Source organism: Canis lupus, chromosome 26 (genome assembly GCF_011100685.1).
Source record: "Canis lupus familiaris isolate Mischka breed German Shepherd chromosome 26, alternate assembly UU_Cfam_GSD_1.0, whole genome shotgun sequence".
Taxonomy (NCBI): Eukaryota; Metazoa; Chordata; class Mammalia; order Carnivora; family Canidae; genus Canis; species Canis lupus.
In genome coordinates, this window is record NC_049247.1 from 10,818,222 (window position 1) to 10,839,220 (window position 20,999).

The window sequence follows — 20,999 nt, forward strand, 5'->3', positions numbered from 1 at the left end:
GAGCCCGTGCTTTGTCCCAGGCTTCATCTCACAGCTTTTACATGCGCTGCCTGTCTTTGTGCCCACAGAAACCCCACTTGGCCAGTCCAATTTTCCCCACTCTTCAGGGGGAGTAACGGGGCTCCAAAAGGCTGCCACTTGCTCAGGGTCCCCCAGTTGGGAGTGTGATCCAAAATCCTCAGTCGGCAAGGGTATTGGGGGTGCCCTCCCCTCCCCTGCCTGTCCACCCCAGGGTCCCAGAGACCGGGCCCTGATGCCACAGGGTGTCAAGGAGACCCGGGGGGAGTGGATGGGCCCAACTTCAGCCTCTCCGCTCACTGTGTGACCCTAGTGAACTCATGGCCCTCTCTGGCCCCTGGCTTCTGCACCCATGAGGCGGGGCTGCTGTCCAGCACGAGGCCAGATGTCACAGTGCCGGTGTTCTCAAGCCTGCACGCACCATCTGCATCACCCGTCAGCAGTGGGAAGGGGTTCTTCTCCTTCCATCCCTAGCAGACTCGCACCCCACACCAACCTGAGTAGTGCCACAGAGGTGCCCTGAGTGGCATTTCCCTACCTCTGGTTCTCAGTGAGCCTGAGAACCTCTTCCCATTTGCTGGCTGCTGTGGTTCCTTCTTTTGCCAATTACCTGTTTATTCCTTTTGTTTGTCCTTCTCTTGGGCAATTTATTGCTTCCTTATTGATTTGTACACATTCCTTATGCATTAGGGGCATTAACCCTTTAGCTGTCATCTTTCTATCTGTCACAGTTTGCTGTTTCTTTTGACCTTCTCTATAGCTTACCTGTTTTTAAATGAATTAACCCATATATATTGAGCAACTACTGTGTGCCAGGCCTTGTCTGGGGCCCTAGAGATGCAATGATGAACAAAGTAGATAATCCCTACCCTCTTGGAACCACAGTCTAGTGAGAGATGAATAATAACCTTTTTTTTTTTTTTTTTTTTTTTTTTTTTTTTTTTTTTTTGATGAATAATAACCTAAATAAAGAAATCCTGGAATGTGGTCCAGAGAGGAGTAACTGCTGCAGAGGGAAAATAAAGAGTGGAAGACACATAAGGGCTGATGAGAGTGATGTAATTTTAAATAAAGAGGTCAGAAGAGGTTACTTCACTGAGGATCAAATGTTTGAGCAAAGACTAAAGGAGGTTAAGAAGTAAGCCATGCAGAGAACTGGGGAAGGAGCATTCCAGATAGAGGGAACAGCTTGTGCAAAGGCCCTGAGGCAGGAGCAGACCTGGTATGTTTGAGGAGGTCAGTATGGCTGGAGAGGCTGCAGAGGGTATGTAGTAGGTGCGGGGGCGGGGTGGTCAGAGATGAAATGGGGCCAGTCCTCTAGGGCCCTGAGGCTGCGGGGGGGACTTTGGCTTTTATTCCCAGTAAAATGGAAGCCAGCAAGGTTGTCAGCTGGAGAGAGACTGGTGTGATTCTGCTGTAACAGGTCCCCTCTGGATATTGAGAATATGCCGCAGGTGAGGCCAAAGCAGGAGGCAGGAACCCATCTTGGGGTGGGCTTTGATGTTGTAGGTGTATTTGGGTGTTTTCCTCCCATTTTTTTTTACTTTCCACCACCAATGATTGTACGTTTTTATTTTAAAGAATTCATATTCTGTTCTCCAGTGCTTTAATAGACATTACATTTCAATGCTGCGAAAACAACAAAGTACTGAACAGTACAACATGACAAGTCTCACCGTCAGTCACCTCACCTCACGTGTCTCCGTGGGCCTGTTGCCTGTCCACCCTCCCCCTTTTCCTGGCTTCACTGGGGTGCAGTCTCTGCTCCCTCCCCCAGGCGCCTCACCACAAGGTCAAACCAAACACCACCACGGCCCCAGACCTGAAGCACTTCCTGCCCTGCTCCCTGGGAGGCCAAACCACACACTCCTGTCTGCATGTGGCTGCCCTGGGCCGTGGGAACCGCCAGCCTGGCCCTCCCCTGCCAGGGTTCCCCTGAGAGAGCACTGCTCTGGGGGGTTGGGAGCCCAGGGGGTTGAAGGAGAGTGAGGCTGAGCCCCCAGGCCTCTGGATACATCTGGCCCTAAGTGGCCACCACCCCTCAAAAAGTGTCTGTAGGGGACTTTTGCACCCGTTATTCCCTAGGAGTGGACAGGGGCAGGGATGAGAGGTCCCATTTGACAGAGGGGAAACTGAGACCCATAGAGGCTCAGCGGTTTGTCCAGGCAGAAAGGGGGAATGAGCAAAGGCCTCCACACAGTGGCTGTGATTGGCCTGTAGGTTTTGCCGGGCCCCTGGGGCACCCTGGAGTTCACCGTGATGTCCTTGGCCTGCAAGCCCTGGGAGAGAGTAGGAGTGGGGACTTGGCTGGCCCCAGGACTGTGGGGGTCAGGGGTCAGGTACGGGTGCAGGGGGCACTGAATGGGGGTGGGGGAGGGGCGCAGACCCAAGGAACATGGAGCCTCTCCAGGTGCTGTTCCTTGCGCCTCTCCCCTGACGTGGCACTCTCACTACTGCCCTCTCCTCACCCACTTGGACCCAACTGACTGAGGCTGGAGCCTCCCAAGGGCCTCCAGAGGACCACAGGGTAAGTGTCAGGTGTCCGGAGGACCCTTGAGGCCAATCGAGGGACCTGGAACCCATCATCAGAGAATGTGACATGTCTGGTAGGGGTGGAAAGGAAAGCCAGATGTGGGCAGAGAGATGGAAACTCAGCTGGCCTAAAGGGAATGTCCATGTGTCTTCCTTCTTCCCCGGGGTCCTGAACTTCCCTTTATACCTGGGATAGAGAGAGGCAGCCAGAGCAGGCAGATGGGTCCACTTGCATAGCTTCTCATACAGCCTGGGCCTGAGCCACCTTCAGGGTCCAGGTCAAAAACTTCAGCCTACCTGTAGGGTACAGTGGGCTCGGAAAGCTTGCTCAACTCCAGGTGCCCCACAGATCAGCCTGATGGGGTCAGCCCTGGCCTCTGACTCAGAAACTCCGGGAACCAGTGCCAACTGCACCACTAACCAGCTGGGTGACCTTTGTGAAGTCACTTCCCTTTTCTTGGCCGTAGTCCCATCATCCATATAACAAACGACAAACAGATTCCATCTCATGCACCATCTCTGCTTGAATGGTTACATCTTCCTGGAGCGCTCTTGAGGAGGAGTCTGAAGTTGCATTTTTGGCTCAGTAGAAAGGAGTGCTGGGATTGATTGGCGATGCCTGCCATGGGTGGAGGATTGGCAGTAGTACTATGTATGCCATGTATTTGCTATTCCTGCTTCAACCTTGTCTCTGGGGGGACATTTGGTATTAGAACTGCAGTTTCTAAGGGCACCATGGGTCCTCTGAAGGGACCACAGAGCTAGCAGGCCAATTTCTCCTTTGGTTCCATCCTCCATTCAGTACTTCCTGAGAACCCATTTGCGTGGAGTTTCAGCCACAATCCTGGGGTCATAGGGCTGGTTCAGACACATTTCTAGAAGCTCACAATCTGGCAGAAGAGATAGAAGTGGAACCACACAATCAGAAAGCAAGATATGATGTCTGTATCCTAAAAAAAAAAAAAAAAAAAGAAAGAAAAAGAAAAGAAAGATTGTCCCTTGGGAACTAAAAGGGGGTGGCTATGAATCCACTTAAGGTAGATCAGAAATGTCCTCATGAAGACAGTGGCCTTTGAACCTGTCTTCAAAGGATAGATGTGAATTAGAAATAGACAGTATGGATAGGAGGAACAGTGTGGCAGAGGTGCCCAGGCAGGGAAAGAGTAGGGAACAGTGTGAGGAATAGCAGCTTGGAAAATCTTGCATTATCTCATCCTGCCTTTGAACATTGCCTTCCAGCCGGTGCAGACATGAAGCATCTCTGCTTTTTCTTGGCAAGAAGGAAAGCCAAACGCCCCATCCTTTTTTCCCAGACTAGTCCCAGGGGTTTTTCTCTCAGACACAGCCTCCTATATGGTCCTCTAAGCCATGGTGAGGGAACTTAGTTGGTGTAGCATGGCTAAGAGCACAGACTTTGGAGTCTGACAGCCTGGGCTGGAGTCCTGGCTCTACCACTGAACAATCACTTCACCTCTTTGATGAGATGTCACAGACTTTGGGGAATGATTAGATGAGGGAGTGAAGCATGACAGCAGCGTTGGGCTCATGGTGAGTGCCTGGAATATTTGACCACGGAGAACACCCCACTCTATATGTGGCACATTTACTAAGACAGTTGTGTGCAATGCCTGGGTTGCCCAAAACCTCACCATGGAACCTCTGCCCCAAGTGGGATGTGGAGCATTTCTGGAATTTCTCAGGGAAAGTTTGCATGGGTTGTTGCGCAGGATGCCGACTTAGCGTGAGTGCTGGCAGAGAAGCTCCAGGGCACTAAAGGCTGCAGACAGTGTTTCTCTGGGACCGCTGCTTCAAGGCTCACTTCAAATGTGCAAAGAACACATGGGGAGAGTGTGCCTGAGCATGTGCATGGGAGTCATCTGCTCAGAATGTTTTCACGATATTCAGGCTTCCTTCATACATGCAACAAGTGTTTATCAAACACCTGCTATGTGCTATAAATAGGGTTGAAGCCAGATGGTCAAGGAAGGTCTCTCTGATGAGGTGGCATTTGCAACAGAGACCTAGGTGAGCCATTCAGCATCTGGAGGGAAAGCCTTCAGGTAGAGGGTACAGCAGCTACAAAGGCCTTGACAGGGGACCATGCTCAGTGGGTTAGAGCCACAGCAGATGTGTCCAGAGGAGAGAGATGGAGGGGGTAGGATATGAGGTCACAGAGGCAGGAAGGGCCTGGTCAGACCAAAGACTTTATAATCAGGTCATGGTCAGTGCTAAGACAATCAATCAATTGATAAGGTAATGAAAAAACAAAGATTTCTCTGGAGTAAAATGGTAGGGAAGGTCTCTGATAAAGTGACATTTGAGCAGAAATCTGTGTTAAGTGAGGGATCAAAGTATGAAGACATCTGGGAAAGAGCATTCTGGGAGAGATCAGCAAGTGCAAAGGCCCTGGGGTGGGAATATGGCTGGCATGTTCAAGGAATAGCACAAAGATCAGGGAGGCTGTAATAGAATGAGTGAGGGGTGAGCACAAGGAAATGGAGTTCAAGGGATAGATACTGGCTATCTCATATAGGGTAAGGAAGTTGGATTTTACCCTGAGCAAGGTAGTAGTATCTGTGTGGGGTTGAGGGCAGAGGAAGAACAGGACTCGAAGCAGAGGTGGGAAAGGCAGCAGGAAAACCAGTGTGGCAGTGGGACCCATCTCCACCCTGGGGTAGCCAGGCCTGGCTTCTGGTCAGAGCAGATCTCAAGGGGGCCTGATGGCTTCCTCCTACCCGTTGCCAGGCTGGGCCCCAAGAGGGTGGAGCAGAGAGTGCAGGCCGGCCCCCCTTCCGGGAGGCCTGCGGGCAGCAGACTCCTGTCCAGGGCAGGAGGATGTTCTCGCTGACTCGGAGGAAACAGCGCATCCCACATCAAAAGGGGGCCCCGGGTGGCTCCCACGCTCGGGCATCGTGGGAACCCTGCTACCCTGGGTTCTCTCAGGGGGCTTGCAGACTGAGAGAGGCTGGGGGTTGCCTTCAGACTGTTCCCAGCTCATGATGAGTAAATAAAAAACAGCCCCACTGTCACACCCTATCCACAACCTTCCCAGGAGCAAGACTAATTTTTGTAAATCGGGCTCTGTGGTTTTTAAGGGCTGCCAGAAATTGTAGGGCAGCTGAGATTTAGAAACCTCCCTTCTGAGGTGCCCCCCCTGCCTACATCCCAGGCCAAAGACTCAGCAAGACTGCGGCCATGAGCTGGACCAGATGCTGGGCATTAGAGAGACCTGGGGTGGCCAACTGTCCTCACTGATTGGTAGAGGCTGTCCTGAGGATTCTGTTCAGCTCGACAGTGCTGTGATGGATTAGTAATGTCTGCCACAGGTAGGCAACAAGAAGTAGTGATTTGCACGCTAAATATTGTTCTTGCCATCCATTTTACAGATGGCTCTGGAGAAAAGGAAGGATTTTTTTCCCCATGATACAGAGGGGAAGGAAGGAGTTGGGGGACATCTAGAAGTATTGAGAGCCTCAGCAGTGTGTCTATACTAGAACTCTTTTGAAGAACAGGGTAGGGAAGAGGAGAAGCTTGAGTTACATGCCCCTTTGCTTTCCTGTAAGAGTATGGGAAGGGATGGGGTTAGGTGATACCCCACAGGAAGGTCCTGGAGGATTATGATAGACCCCGAGAGGTCAGATGGAAACTCAGCCCCATCTCTTGGGTCCCAGCAGGCTGCTAGAAGGAGAAAATCCTTCTCCACTCACACCCCTGCACCAAACTTTTGTATGTTTCAACTCACTGAACCCTCACAAGGCTTTATCCCCATTACAGATGGGGAAAGTGAGGCACAGCATCTTTCCCCACACACACCTCAACTGACCAGGTGCTGGGGGCCTGCCCGCCAGTAGCACCTCCCTCAGTTCAGTGGCTCAGGTCACTGAAGTGTTCGATGAGCCTGACATCTGCTCCAGACACTCCCCACACTCTTGGAGGGGTCTGGGAGGAGTGCTGCAGTAGACCCACATTAGGCCTGTGTTGCCAAGCAGTCAGAGCGGAGAGGTTGTGTGCAGTGCATGTGTGCATATGACTCTATGCAAAGTGTGGACCTCCCCAGCCAAGCATCTGTCGGTGTGTGGGAGTGTGGGAGTGTGGGTCACAGCGTGTCTGTGTGTCCCATGTACGGTGCGAACATCTGCATGTGTCCCCATGTGCAGTGGGTGGCTGCATGAGCTGGCTTCCCTGCTCCAAGCAGATGCCCTTACAGTGTGTGCATGGGTGTACCTGTGTGTGGTGTGTTCCCCGATGTGTGTGTGGATGTGTTTATATGGTGTTTTCCATGCAGAAGTGCGTGTATGTGTGTGTGTGTGTCTGTCTGAATTTCTGTATGTTCATGACTGTGTTCCCTGAGATGCTTCTGTGTGTATCTCTGTATATATGTATGGTATGTGTTCCCTAGTGTGCTGATGTGTTTGTGTGCTTGTGTGTCTGCGTGCAAATGTGTGTGGCATGTTCCCCAAGTGCATGTATTCTGTATCTGTGTATGGAGAATGAGCTTCCTGAGATATGTGTGTGCATGTATCTGGGGTGGTATGTCTGTGTGTCTGTGTGTGTGATGTGGGGAGGTGCCTGTTTGCTCACTGTTCTCCACGTCGTATGTATCTGTCTCTGTGTACTTGTGTGTGTATGGAGATATAGCACCTGTTCCCCTGGAGTGTGTGTGTGTGTGTGTGTGTATCCACTGCAGCTGCACCCAAGCCTGCCAAGCATACCGTTTGCTTTAAAGATGCTTCCCAGCCGGCTGCCCAGTAGCGACTGTGCCTGCCAGGGGCAGGTGACCAGGCAGCACTGGCCGGGCTCAGACCTCAGGCGGGCAGACGGGATTGTGGCAGCAACTTCTCCAGCTGTCCCTGCCCCCATCCCTTCCTGCACCCCCTCCTGGCACATCCCCCAAGCCCTTCTGGTCCCCCTGGCTTTGAGAACACTCCTCTTCATCAAGACATATCCATCCAGCACTCCATGCCCGTCAACAGCCAGACCTTATCACCTACGTAACCAAGCGCTGAAGTCATGAGGACTCAGGCAGGCACAGTGTACAGATGGCCACAGACCTTCTCATTCAGCCCTTCCAGCAGCCCTGTGGGTGAGGTATTATATTATCCCCATTTCACAGGTGAGGGAATCGAGGGTCACAGAGGTGAAGTGACTTGCACAAGCTTGTCGGTAATACTTTCATGGTTTCCTCTCCCAGGTGAGAAAACCTGGATTTGGAAAACCTGGATTTATCATTGCTAATCACATTTCCTTATGCAAGACTTATCAGAGCCTTCCGTGTACTCGTAGATGTTGTGAATTTTCAAGGAGACAGTGAAGTGTTTCATACCTTACTTGATCCCTGAGTGCCTCTTTCCCACAACCATTTATGGGGACGAGGGCTCCATATAGCAAACTTGGGAGAAATGCTGAAATGGCTGCATTACTAATAGCTGGGCTTCAGGCACAGTGGCCAGCGAAAGGGGGCGGTTGGCCGGCAAGCTCTCAAAGAGAGGCCAGCTGAGGGGTGGGGAAGAGTCTGTACTGAGTCCAGGGGTCCATTACGTCATAACTGGGGCAGAGGTCCCTGTCACACCCTACCCCATGATAGAAGGATGTCTGTGTCACCGGTGATCATTCCAAGTGCCGGGGACAGGCCACAAGGACGGCCGAGTACGTCCAGGAGCCAGAAGGAAGGCAGGATCCCCTGATGTGTGTGTGGGGCTGAGTCCAGCCGCGGCCTCTCTTCTCCCCTCAGGGTCCCCGCGCTCCCGGTGAAGAACTTGAATGGTACCGGGCCGGTCCACCCGGCCCTGGCAGGTGAGAGCCAGCCCTGAGGGACGGAAGGCGGGGCCCGCGGGGAGGCGGCCCCACCTGTAGCCCGTGGCTCCGCCCCTGGGCGGGGCCGGTGGGCGGGGCCCGCGGGAGACACGCCTCTCGGCGGCCCCGCCCACCCACCCGGGGCCGAGCGGGGGGCGGGGCTTGGGACGAGGCCTCCGGCGCCCGCCCATTGGCGGGAGGCCCGGGGGGCGGGGCCGGGGCCGGGAGGACGCCCCGCCCCTGACGGCCCTGCCGCCCCGCCGCCCCCTCAGGGATGACCGGAATCCTGCTGTGCGCGGCCGGCTTGCCCGTGTGCCTCACGCGAGCCCCCAAGCCCATTCTGCACCCGCCGCCCGTGAGCAAGAGCGACGTCAAGCCCGTGCCCGGCGTGCCCGGGGTGTGCCGCAAGACCAAGAAAAAGCACCTCAAGAAGAGTACGCCCTCCGCGCCGACCCTGACCCCACTGACCTAACCCTGACCCCAGCCTCTCAACCCCTCAACTCCAGCTTGTTCTTAGGACTTAGAACTCCACCTCCACCTCCTGGTCTCAGCTCCCTTTCCCCTGATCCCCTCTGCCACCAACTCCGATTGCGGCAACCGCTGACAGGTGACTCCTGCCAACCCCACTCTGACTCCTGACCCCATCCTGAGCCGCGCCCTGAGGGGGAGACTCTGGGCACCCTCGAGCACACCCCGCTGTGTCCTTGCAGGTAAGAACCCCGAGGATGTGGTTCGAAGGTACATACAGAAGGTGAAGAACCCACCCGATGAGGTGAGCCCCCACTGGAGGGCCCTGGGGCCTGCGGCCTGGGCAGAGGGCGTGAGCCTCGCCTCCCCAGCCCCTGACCTCCCATCCCCCCCCCCCCGCGGGCCTGTGTGTTACAGCCTCTCCTCCCAGTCCTGGGCTTGCTTTTTCTCCCTTACGCAAGGTCTTCTGATAAACGGAAATGCCTCAAGTTCATAGAAGCCTATCAGTCTTCTGACGATGGACAGTTTTTGCATCCGATTTTCACCCATATTTTCCATGCAATGTTTAAGTTCTGCCTCTGATGGTTAAGCGTTGAATCCCTCTGGAGGGGTGTGAGGCAGCCCCGTCTTCCTCTGCCATGCATCTGCACTGGCCCAGGGGGCTGTCCTCTCCCTTAGCCAAGTGCGCCCAGGAGGTGGGGCAGCCTGCCTCCACTGGGGGCCTGGGGGCCTGGGGGCCTGGGGGCCCAGCCCCGCCCAGGGGCAGCGCTGACCCGAGGGCGTCCTGCCCTGGCCAGTCCTCAGTCTCCCCTGTGCCCCCGCAGGACTGCACCATCTGCATGGAGCGCCTGGCCACAGCATCGGGCTACGAGGGCGTGCTTCGGCACAAGGGTGTGCGGCCCGAGCTCGTGGGCCGCCTGGGCCGCTGCGGCCACATGTACCACCTGCTGTGCCTCGTGGCCATGTACTCCAATGGCAACAAGGTGAGTGGAGCTGGGGGGTGGGCGGGGGGGGGGGGGGGGAGCACAGGCAGAGGGGCGGGGCCAGGATGCCTGGGGGCCTCACCGCCAGCCTCCCTGCGCCAGGATGGCAGCCTGCAGTGCCCCACCTGCAAGGCCATCTACGGAGAGAAGACAGGCACTCAGCCGCCCGGGAAGATGGAGTTCCATCTCATCCCCCACTCGCTGCCGGGCTTCGCTGACACCCAGACCATCCGCATTGTCTACGACATCCCCACAGGCATCCAGGTGGGCACCCCACCCCCCGCATGCCACCCCCCACCCCTGACCTCAACTTCTCTGAACCCTGCAGAGGCCCCTCACACCTGTCCGTGGTTCAAGCCCCCACCGCCCTCCCCACAGGGCCCTGAGCACCCCAACCCAGGCAAGAAGTTCACCGCGAGAGGCTTCCCGCGCCACTGCTATCTGCCCAACAACGAGAAGGGCCGGAAGGTGGGTGCCCTGAGGGTGCAGGGGTGCGGGAGCAGGCCAGGGTCCCCCTAACCCGCAATCCCTGTTTCCTCCCTGCACCAGCATCGATCACTACCTCCCAGGGCTTGTCCAGCCCTGCTGGTTGCTTCACACACATTTCATTTCCAGCTTGGTGAGGTCAAGGTCTTGACCCCTGAGAAGCCTCAGACAGGGCAAGTAACCTGCCCAAGGTCACACGGCTAGTAAGTGGGAGAGACTGGATTTCAACCCAGGCAGTCCATCCACGCTCTTCACCATCACACTCTGGCTTGTCCGCTTCACTTTTTGTTTTTCAAGAGAAGCCAGGCGTTCTGATTTTCATGTGACATCTCCAGATTTTTGAATATTGCCTAAGAAGTCACCAAATGGCTATCTAGTGAACCAAACACAGCTGAGGGTCTTCAAGTGGAGACCCAGATGAGAGAGGCAGATGATCTGCAAAGAGCTATTACTGGGAGTCCATCTAAGGAAACGGCCAAGCTGGGCGGCCACTGGGAACGCTGCAGGGCACAGAGGGCAGCTGAGGGAGCCACAGCGTGGCCAGGGAAGGAGGGAGGCTAGGCTGGAGGGGCTCGGGCCACTCACCCACATGCCCATCCTGGTGCCCACCCGCCAGGTGCTGAGGCTGCTCATCACCGCCTGGGAGCGGAGACTTATCTTCACCATCGGTACTTCCAGCACCACGGGCGAGTCAGACACCGTGGTGTGGAATGAGATCCACCACAAGACCGAGTTTGGATCCAACCTCACAGGCCATGGCTACCCGGATGCTAGCTACCTAGACAATGTGCTGGCTGAGCTCACAGCCCAGGGTGTATCCGAGGCTGCAGCCAAGGCCTGAGGCCCAAGGCTGCCCGCCTTCCCTCTTGCTTGGCCCCTGGTCTGGCACTTGCCTCCCTCCGCCAGGTGTGTCCTGGTGGCCCCAGTTCAGGGCTGGGGAGGAGCCTGTGATAGCCAGAAGCATTCTGGGGATTTGGCTGGTGGGAGTTGGAATGATAGGAGGATGGCAGGCCAGCCAGCTCCGACTTGTAGCTCCCTGAGAGGGTGGCCAGGAGAGTACCAGGAACCACAGCAGCCTCCCTACCAAAAAGACAGAGCCCCACCCCCTCACGCAAACACACGTGTCCTATTGAACACATGCACGCACACCCACGTGCCTCTACTTACCCCCAAACTGGGGGGGAAGAGACAGAAGACCCCTGTGATACTCCATCCGGATTCCCATCTGTGTCTCTATCACATCTGTACAGGCTTGTCAGCAAGCAGGATTCAGGTCATACACCTGCGGGCCCGCTGGGGTTAGGGGGGAAAGGGGCCCTTGGGAAGCTCAGCCTCCTCCCACTTATGCCACCCACCAATGGGCAGTTGTAGGGCCTATGGGGTAGGAGCCCCAAATCAGAGCAGTTCTGCAGAGGAGCGGGCCAGAGGCAGGGGGACCAGAGGGATCTTATTTTGTGCTTGTGTCTCTTCATCCTTCTGGGATTCTGACGTCCTTCCTCTGCCTTCCCATCCCCGGGCCTTATGTCTGTCCCAGATAAAGGCACTGTTCTCCTTTCCTCCCCACCCCATCCTCTCCATCAAATCACTCCCAACATCGAGATCCAAAGGCTGGAGCTTCTGGCTTCAGGAGTAAGACGAGGAGGCCTAGCTTAGGCCAGCAGGGCTGAGAAGCAGACCGGACAGCAAAGAGTCCATTTCCCTTTCCTTGGGAGTGGGCAGTGGGGTGGCTGATGGTCTTGGCCAACCAGGGGCCTGTTGCCCAGGCAACTCACCAGCTCCGCCTCTGTTGATTGGCTGCCACGGTGGAAGACAGCCAAGATTTAAAGGGACGCCAGCGATTGCTCTTTTGAAAACCTACCAGTCCCACTGTGGGTGGAGAAATAAATGGTCTTTCTCCTCCTCACTCAGTCTTTTCCTGCCAAAGGGGGGTGGGTGGGTGACTCTGTTCCTGGGGGCCTCTGGTCCACCTCATCCAGGAGCTTGCAACAAAATATGACCCCAGGACCATTGGCCCTCTCAGCAGTGGGCAGCTGGAGATGGAGGGGTCCCCAGAATTCTCTTGGGGTAGTCAGGGAGGAGTGTGAGGGTGACAGAGGCAGACCCTCCCAGTCCTAGTCCCCAAGAGGGCAGGGCTGAAGGTGCTGTTCTGAAGCACGGCACAAGACAATGCACGCAGCTGCCCCCCGATACAGTACTGGGAACGAGGGACCTGCGCTGGGAGCTGAGAGCCTCCGGGAAGACATGAAGGAGCTAGGGGACACCGTGATCGGCTGCTTCGACCCCAGCCCCTGCCCTAAAGAAGGAGGACCCAGTCTGTCTAGGAACAGATCCAGGATCTGCAACAAGCTTCCCATCAGCTCAGCAGCATCCCAGGATGCTGGGTGGCTGCAGCTCCAGGCGACCCCTGCTGACCATCCTTGGGATCGCGCCGCATCTTTCCGGGTCCCCTTTACCTCCAGATCAGCTTTGGTTTCTGTCCCACCCTCTAGTCACACAAAACCAGAAATGAGTCCTTGGAGGCCCTTCCAGTTCTGTCAGTTGGGTGTTCCCAAACATTTTACGCTCTATGATTCATTCTCAAACAAAATCTCACCTCAAACCCTAATATACAACATTGCCCAGCCCCGTGATCATCAAATCTCATGTTATTTTTATCACCAGGGGGACCTTGTTAAAAATCCTGATCCCTGCCTCCACACTCCCTCGGATTCTGATTCAGAAAGTCTGGGTGGGGTCCTAGAATCCACATTGCTAGAAGACAACCTAGGGAGTGAGCTTTGGACCACGGTCTAAGAAAGCCCTCCCTGGCTCCCAAGCCAGCTCCGTGGACCTCAGTTTGACAACCACACATCTAGACACTCCTCATTTTATACAGCATGAAATGAGGCCAAAAGATGGGATGAAAGCCTAGCCCAAGGTTTCCCAGGCTCCAAGGGTCTGAGTCTGGGACATTGGGCTCCAAGCTTCCATTATTCCTGAGGAGAACTTGATTCTGGAAGCTTGTGGCTAAGACTCTTGGCTACGGCAGGGCTCAGGAGGATCAATGAGGTTTAACGGATTGGCAGACGTGAAAACAGGAAGGGCTGAGTCTCTTTAGTGCCTGACTGGGGCAACCAGGCCACAAAGTGTCAGGGATTCAGGTACAGTTGTATGCAGCAGCTCAGGACCAGGCTGGCCTGGTTGGTGTGGGAAGAGCCCAGTCTGGTGAGCCAAATGAGTCCCCACTCCCATCTGCCTCAGCCCAGAAACTGAGATTCATTCAGTACGAGGCCAGCTCCCTGCCAGAGGGCTTCCATGCTAAGGGCTCTGGACTTAGGGCACTGAGACTAGGAGATCTCTGGAAGCCTCCACGCTACAGTGTCAACGAGGTACAGGACAGCCCCAAGGGGCCAGGGTGTGCTGAGAAGGACCCGCTGGCTCCTTCCTCCTCCTTCCGGGCTGGTTCTGGCATCTCCTCAGTGCCCAAGGGGGCCCAGGGCCACCTTCTGCTGCTCCCGCTGCTGGAACTCCTCGTGGGCTCGGTCCAGATCTGCGAGCACCTCCAGCAGGCGGGCAGCTGCCGCTCTCTGCTGGGCCAGGGCATCAGGACAGGCCCCTACGAGGGAGACAGGGAACCACGGGGGGTCAGCCAGGCCGGACGGGTGGCTATAACCCAGACCCAATGGCTTGCTCAGGCTCCAGACTGGCCCTAGCCCTGAGAGCCCCCATACTCCATCCCATCACTCACCACACCTGCTGGTGAACTGCAAATGGGACACTCATGGGGAAGGACACAGGAGTGTGCTTGGCAAGTTGTGGGAGTGGCAGAGAAGGCAAAGAAAGGGGACCTCCTTAGCTTCTTACCTTCCATGGCCCTGGAGCCCTTCTCTGTGTCTGCCTCCGGACTTGAATCTATGCTGGGATCTTCCTGGAATTTTATCCTGGCAGTTGAAAGGGAGAAAGATAAGGTTGGTCCCTGACTCCCAATCTTGTTCACCACCCCAGAGATTCTCTGCTGGTTGCGGGAGACACCACAGGTTCCCTTCAGTCACCACCACCGCCACCCCCCCCCCATCATCACAGCAAATACTTAGAGTGCCAGACACTATTATTAGCCCTTCACGTGTATTAACTCATTTAATTATAACAAAAAAAATGTATCTGAGGTACGTACTTACTTGTGGCTCCATTATACAGTCCACTGAGACACAGAGAGGTAAAGTAACTTGCCCGAGGTTGCACAGCATAATAACTGTTACCACTTACTGAAAGCTGTGACCAGGCATCTACAAAACGCTTCACCTGTATTAGCTCATTTGACCCTCAGGACAACCCAATGAGGAAGATACTATTCTTATCCGTCCTTTCCCGATGAGGAAACGGAGGTACAGAGAGGATAAGCAACATGCCCAAGATCATGCAGCCAGTAAGTGGCTAGCCCAGAATTCGAAGCCTGGCAGGGCAGCTTCAGAACCCACTCGAGGAGTTGGAACAAAACTCTAGAATAGTGGGGAAACCCACCAAGAAGGAACAGGAACACATCCCAGGCCTGTGCCCATGTCTCAGGAGTCCCGACTATTAAAAGATCCAAGATCCACTTCTGCATTGGGGCCTGCCTGAGGATGCCTCCCAGTTCTCCCCTTGAGCCTGCACACCCCGCATCCGGGAGCTCAGCTGAAGCGTACGGAGAGAATGAATAAATGAACACGGCAGGCCATGCGGGGCAGCTGGCCTGGCTGGTCATAGCGGGGGAAGTGGGCCTGTTGGGGGCTCCCACCTGAGCTGGTCCCGTCCCAGGAGCAGCTGCCGATACACCATCTGGATCTCAGCGTCAGGATCCAGTGGGTCACTCCAGTCCCCCAGGGTGACGGCCGAGTGTGTGCGGCTACAACCAGCAGCTGAGGGGAACATGGCACCATCAGTACCACCTCCCCTCGCCCCTCTAGAAGCGCCCCCCCAACCGTGGCAGATGGTCGCCAAGCCCCGACCCTTCTGCCTCTAAAATCATTCTCCCAACCTACTACTTTCACCAAGCTCCACTGCCTCCACTCCCGCCCAGCAGAGCAGTGGCCTCACTCCCCCTCCAGGCTCCTCCCACAGTCCAGGCTCCAGCCACACAGACCCTTTTCAATCTTTCAGCTCTTCCTGGGCCACCACCGGGCCTTTGCTCATGCTCTCTACTCCACTTACAACACTTCCTTACCCCATCCTTGTCACCAACTTCACTGCTTAATGCCTACTCTTCTCAGGTCACAGCTAAACAGCACCTCCTCCAGTAAGCCCTCCTTGATCTCCAACTCTGGGGCTGGGTCAGAGGCATTCCCTAGAGCCTCAAAAGCCTCACCTTGGTACTCATTAAGACTATTACAATTGTCTGGTCATTCACTTGTCTGCCTCCAGAGCAAGCCTCACGCCTGTGTACCACTAGATGCCTGGCATAGTAGGTGCTTAAAAAATACCTCACATGTAATGAGCACTATGTGCTGGGCAGTGTTCTAAGTGCTTTGTGTGTTATCAACCCACTCCATCCTCGAAACAACCTAAGAAAGCAGATACTTTCATTAACCCCATTTCATGCTTGAGGAGCCTGAGGCACAGAGAGGTTGAGGAACTTGCCCCAGGTTGCACAGCCAGCCCAGGCGGAGGTGGGACACCGCTGATTGACAGGCAAGGAGGGAGGAACCTGAGCCCGCCCTGCCCCCTCACCTGAGCGCTCAGCCCGGAGGCAGCAGGTCCAGCGCGAGCTGCGGAAGGCACCGGGGTGGCAGGCGGCCAGCTTGTCCGGGTTGGGGGCGCTGGCCTTCCGCAGGGCCGACAGCCACTGGTTGAGCTCGTTCACATTCTGCAGGGATGGAGGGGCGGTCAGGGCTGGGGTGGGACCCGAGGGACGCCCTCCGCCCCATCCTGGGCGCCTCACCTTGCACTGGAGGTAGGTGGTGTGCGGCGCCCCCGCGCCGGCCTGCGTTACCACCTGCATCACGTGCGGCAGCTGGAAGGCGCCCTCGTCCACGCGCTCCACGGCGCGGATGTGCGACACCGGGATGGAGGAGCGCATCTGGGAGACAGGCCTGTCGCTGCCGGGTGGGCTGGGGGCCGGAGCGGCGGGGCCCAGGGACAGCTTTCCTTTGGGGACGAGCATCAGGGGATGTCCCCGCCACGCTCCCCGCCCCCCACCCCGGAGTGGGACACTCAGAGCCTGTGTTCTCTGTAATCCGGGTGCACTACCACTGTCTCAGGCCGCGAGTCCCCGGCTCCGCCCCATCACTGCAAGGCAGCGACAACTTCCCCCGGCACCAGCTTCCATCACCATCACCCATCGGCATAGCCACCGCGGGCTCGGCAGAGGGGATGTGCTTCCCGGCACTCCACATTTATCAACCTACACACATTTCTGGGGCTGAGTCTATGTGCAGACGAGCAAACTGAGGCTCAGCAGGCTACCTGACCCTCCCGAGGTCACTCAGCTAGTGGAGCTGGGGTTGGAAACCGGGGACTGGAACTCTAGAATATCTGCTTTGCTGACGAAGTGGGAATAATAAGCAACCACACCCCTGTCCAGCCTTAGCTACTATTCACGGGTGGGCAGACACAGAAATGCGAATGTGCCAGCAGGTGCCTGAGTTGCTGTGGATTTCAATGGCAAGCTCAGGAGAACAGGGATTTTATGTCTTCTTTACTGCTGTATGTCCAGCGCCTAGAACACTGCATAGTATATAGTAGGCACTCAAAAAACGTTTGATGAATGAGTGAGCGAACCAATGCCAGCCTGCGTGTACCTACACAGCCAGGCGGAGACGTCTGAGCTAGCAGATTCAATTTTATGGGAGTAGGATAGCGCGTGGGCATAGAGCTGGGTGGGAGCACCTGAGGGCAGCTACCATTGTCCGTGTCCTGGGCATGTCCACACCTGGGGGGTGGTGTGCAGGCCACTACAGGTGCACATTCTGAAGGATGTCTGATGGTGAATGTAGGTAGTACCTGTGCCTGTCCTGTGCCCACACTGGCCCAAAGGCGTGAGCAGAGCCTGGACTGAGACTCTGGATTGGCTACGTCCTTGCCCCATCCTGTCCTCAGTTTCCCCCTGGTTACAGAGAGGCAGTTCTACGAGGGCAACCACCACTGGAAACCCCTCCACTGTGGGCTGGAGCCCCACCTGCCACTCAGGACTCTTGGAGTAGGAGAGGGTCTCCCCGCTGAGCCAGAAGTAACGCTTCTTGAAGGCAAAGCGTGTGGCCAGGCCGGCGGGCTCCTCCTTGCGCTTCAGCAGGTAACCTTCCCGAACAATCACCGAGGGGGCCACCAGGGCCCTGGCTGGGCTCCCAGCCTCTGGGAAATGGGGAGGGGGACAGTGAACCCCTCATATCCAGGCCCAACCTGCCCTGCCCCTGTACCCTGGGCTTCTATGGCTGAGCATGAGGCAGGACGATGGACAGGACAGCCTTGTGCTACACTCCTCCAGGTATCACTGGAGGTGGGGTGAGGAGCACAAAGTAGGCCACAACAGTCCCTCTCCTGAAGCTCTGTAGACAGTGGTGCAGGCAGCCCGCAGGGTGGCATGCCTCATGAAGTCAGTCCAGGGAATACCTGTCAACTAGCCACCCTGGGGAGTCCCTCCCCAATGCCAGCCATGGGGACCCTGCTATGCCACAACCAGGGTTTCACATCTGGACAGGTTCCTCCTATGTGACTTGCATCCAACTATCTCATGCCCTGGGCCCCACACTGTGATACAGACTTAGCTCCAACTCTTCTGCTTAAAACTGTCCCACGTTCCATTTCACTGCACAGCAAAGCCCAGCCGCCTACAAAGCCCCACACAATCTGGCCCCTACCTCTCCTTTGTGCTCCCTCATTCACTCTTCTGCATTGGCTCCTCCTTGTTGCTACACCCCAGGGCCTTTGCACATGCGGTTCCCAGCCTGGAATTCTCTTCCCCGGGATCTTCATGGCTTACTTTCTGTCCTCCTTTAGGTCCTTGCTCCAAGAACACCCTACAAAGGTCATTTCTGTCCACCCTACCTAAAAGTCGGACCTGCCACCCCCACCCCAACATTCTCTTCCCTCTTTTTTCTCCTTATGCTGTCATTCCTGGACATACTACATTATATGCTAACTCATCTTGTTTATAGCCTGTGGTCCCTGCTTTGAGAGCAGGATTTCTTCTGTCTTGTCTGCTGCTGTTTCCCCAGCACCTGGAAGTGTCTTGTAAGCACTTAATAGATATTTTTTGATTGCTTGCACAGCATGCAACAGCACTCAGACACATCTCCACATTGGCTGAGATGGCCTGGAGGACAGGGCCTGAGCTCTGTTCATCTCTGGGACCTAGCACAGTAGGGGCCAGGAGATGTTAGTTGACTGAGTAGCTGACCCACTGGTCCACAGTCTCAGTTCTGGGGGTGGGGTGGGGAGAGGCAGGTCCCGAGGGTCCATAGAGTGACAAGCCAGATGTGGCAGGAACAGGGGACTCACCCTCCTCCCCATCCACATCCACCAGCTGGTCCAGGAAGTGTCTCACACGTGAGATACTCTGCAGCAGGAAAGGGTGGAGGGGGGCCATCCACAGCTCCTTGCCCTGGCCCAGTTGCTGGCCCAGGTTTCCGATGCTTTGCACAGCCTGGAGCAAAGAAGCAGGGGATGCCAGAGCCGAGGTCACTGCAGGGGAAGGGCCTTCTGTGAACCCAGAACAGAGCCCCTGATTCTCAAATCAGTGCTCAATGAAAGAAGACTCGTGGCAGCATCTGCTTTGAGCAGTATTTACCCCTCCCTGTGGACAGATATGCACCCCCAGTGCCCTTATTCTGTTCCCTCTGGAGCCCGATTCCCCTCCCCAGGACTCCTGATCCTATCATGCATACTTTGGAGCCCATCGGAACCTCAAAATATGGCCACTTGGCAAAGATGGTCTAATTCATACTAAGGTATAAATGACTACTAGCCCGCTTCCTGCTTTCCTCCTGGAAGGCTTGGGTTTTCTTTTCAAGAGAAGAAATTGGAGAACATATGAATGAATGCCTTCCCATTCAGGATGGAGGGCTAATGGGTGTTTCAGACTGCTTTCTCTGAGTCTCATTTGGGTCTTCTGCAAGTTTGGCCTTCCAGCTCTATGCCTATGCTTTTCCCTGGCTCAGAACCCCCAGGATGTGGGACTCCACTTTCGGCACCTTGGCGAGGAGTAGCAGTGAGCGACTGGTCTGGGGATCCGCGTGCTGGTCCCGGAGGTCAAACAGCTTCGGGGTGAGGATGGCAGGTGCAAAGAATCGCAGGAAGAGAAAGCCACTTATGGCCAGGTACTTCACATCCTGCCAAGAGGAGCAGCGGGTGAGAGGAGCCCCCAGGAACCCACTGCCCAGATGGGGAAACTGAGGCAGCACAGACTATAGGTGGGTGGTGCAAGGGGAAGTGGGATGGGAGATGGGCCAGGAGACCATACTGGTCTGCCAAGATGGCTTTTTCTCTCTGGACCTCAGTTTCTCCACCTGGAAAATAAAGTGACAATACCAATCCTGCACAATCAGCTTGAGCCCAACATACTCAGAGTCTGCCTTGTGCCAAGCACCGTGCGAAGGGCACAGCCCTATAGACGAAGCAGCATCATATTCCCCTTTTACAGATGAGGAAGCAGAAATTCAGAGATGCCAGGCGACTTGCCCAAGGTGACACAGTTGGTGACTAGAGGCAGAATTCAATCCTGGTCTATGATTTATTGCATTATCAGCACCACACCAGATACCTCTGCATCCATTTATTTAGTACTCACCCTGGGAGGGGTTCTATCTCCGTTTTACAGAGAAGGCAACTGAAGCCCAAAGAGAGGCCACTTGCCCAAGGCCACACAGCTGTAAATGGCAGAGCCAAGGCCTGAACCCAGGTAGGATTGGAACTCTCAGCTCTTCATCGCACTCTCCCTGCATCGCACTCTCCCGTGGACCACTTGCTGAGCGTCAGGAACCAGCCTGAACTAACAATCCCACGGTGTACAGCGTACGGCGTACGTATTATTTCCCTCATTTTCTGGATGAGGAAACAGGCTCAGGAGTGAACCCAGTCCAGCTGGTTCCTGAGCCTGTCCTGTGTGCGCCCCCTAGCCCCAGCCCCTGCCTCCTACAACCTGTAGAGTGCAGTGCCCCTCTGTGTGAGTGCCAGGCCTGGGCCACCTACCTGCAAGAGAGACTGGTTCCCCCAGCGCCAGCAGAGGGAACTGAGAGAGAGGGTGTGCCTTTATCCTGGGTGCATCTGGCTCTCCCCAAATCACTCCCCACCCACCTTTCACACTTGCCTAGCTATATTTAGCCCAAGAATGTGCTCCAGTATTTATTTAGGGGTTGTATTCACACTTGAGACAATACCTTCCCTGGGTGCGTGCCAGCTTCCTGCGGTACCTCTGCATTCACAGGGAGCCCTGCCAAAAGCTGGGTGCTTAACACTGTCCAGAGGGAGGGTCTCTGCCCCCACTCCCACTCATCTGGGACCCTGAGCTGCCCCCAAGGCCACTGCCCCCTCGCCTGCCACATTCCAGGGTAATGTGAGTCTTTGATATGAGCTCTTCGACTTCCTCTCTTAAGAAGGAGGAACAGGTGTCAGAGCGGCAGAAAAAGGGGTTCCCCTGGGTTTCCATGACCCCATCCACCCTCACGGGTCTGAGAACATCCCTGCTCCTTGCCCGTGGCCTCTGCTAACTGTGGGAGCTGAGAACAAGAGGACACTTGGGTGTCACTGATACTGGGTCCCCCACAAGGG

General features: G+C 55.7%; 2 protein-coding genes across 7 annotated transcripts in view; one reads left to right on the forward strand and one right to left on the reverse strand.

Annotated features, from left to right (window-relative positions):
• The window catches only part of DTX1 (deltex E3 ubiquitin ligase 1), a 35,723-nt gene extending 23,540 nt beyond the window's left edge, over window positions 1-12,183 (forward strand). The window contains exons 4-10 of the mRNA XM_038575161.1: window positions 8,282-8,343; window positions 8,616-8,777; window positions 9,054-9,115; window positions 9,636-9,794; window positions 9,897-10,058; window positions 10,173-10,262; window positions 10,897-12,183. Of these exons, the coding sequence (XP_038431089.1) occupies window positions 8,282-8,343; window positions 8,616-8,777; window positions 9,054-9,115; window positions 9,636-9,794; window positions 9,897-10,058; window positions 10,173-10,262; window positions 10,897-11,121 (922 nt within the window). The 3' untranslated portion in view covers window positions 11,122-12,183. The remainder of the gene's footprint in view (window positions 1-8,281; window positions 8,344-8,615; window positions 8,778-9,053; window positions 9,116-9,635; window positions 9,795-9,896; window positions 10,059-10,172; window positions 10,263-10,896) is intronic.
• A 622-nt stretch (window positions 12,184-12,805) lies between these two features.
• RASAL1 (RAS protein activator like 1) overlaps window positions 12,806-20,999 on the reverse strand; it is a 30,074-nt gene continuing 21,880 nt past the window's right edge. For 3 of the 6 annotated variants that reach the window (XM_038575158.1, XM_038575156.1, XM_038575157.1), the window contains exons 14-21: window positions 19,424-19,561; window positions 18,732-18,876; window positions 17,413-17,585; window positions 16,177-16,314; window positions 15,966-16,101; window positions 15,037-15,157; window positions 14,124-14,200; window positions 12,806-13,875 (exon numbers count right to left, since the gene is read on the reverse strand). In XM_038575158.1, coding sequence (XP_038431086.1) covers window positions 13,736-13,875; window positions 14,124-14,200; window positions 15,037-15,157; window positions 15,966-16,101; window positions 16,177-16,314; window positions 17,413-17,585; window positions 18,732-18,876; window positions 19,424-19,561 — 1,068 coding nt within the window. In that variant the 3' untranslated portion in view covers window positions 12,806-13,735. Of the gene's footprint in view, window positions 13,876-14,123; window positions 14,201-15,035; window positions 15,158-15,965; window positions 16,102-16,176; window positions 16,383-17,412; window positions 17,586-18,731; window positions 18,877-19,423; window positions 19,562-20,999 lie in introns of those variants that run through there. The other 3 variants (XM_038575160.1, XM_038575159.1, XR_005379176.1) reach the window with 3 other exon arrangements.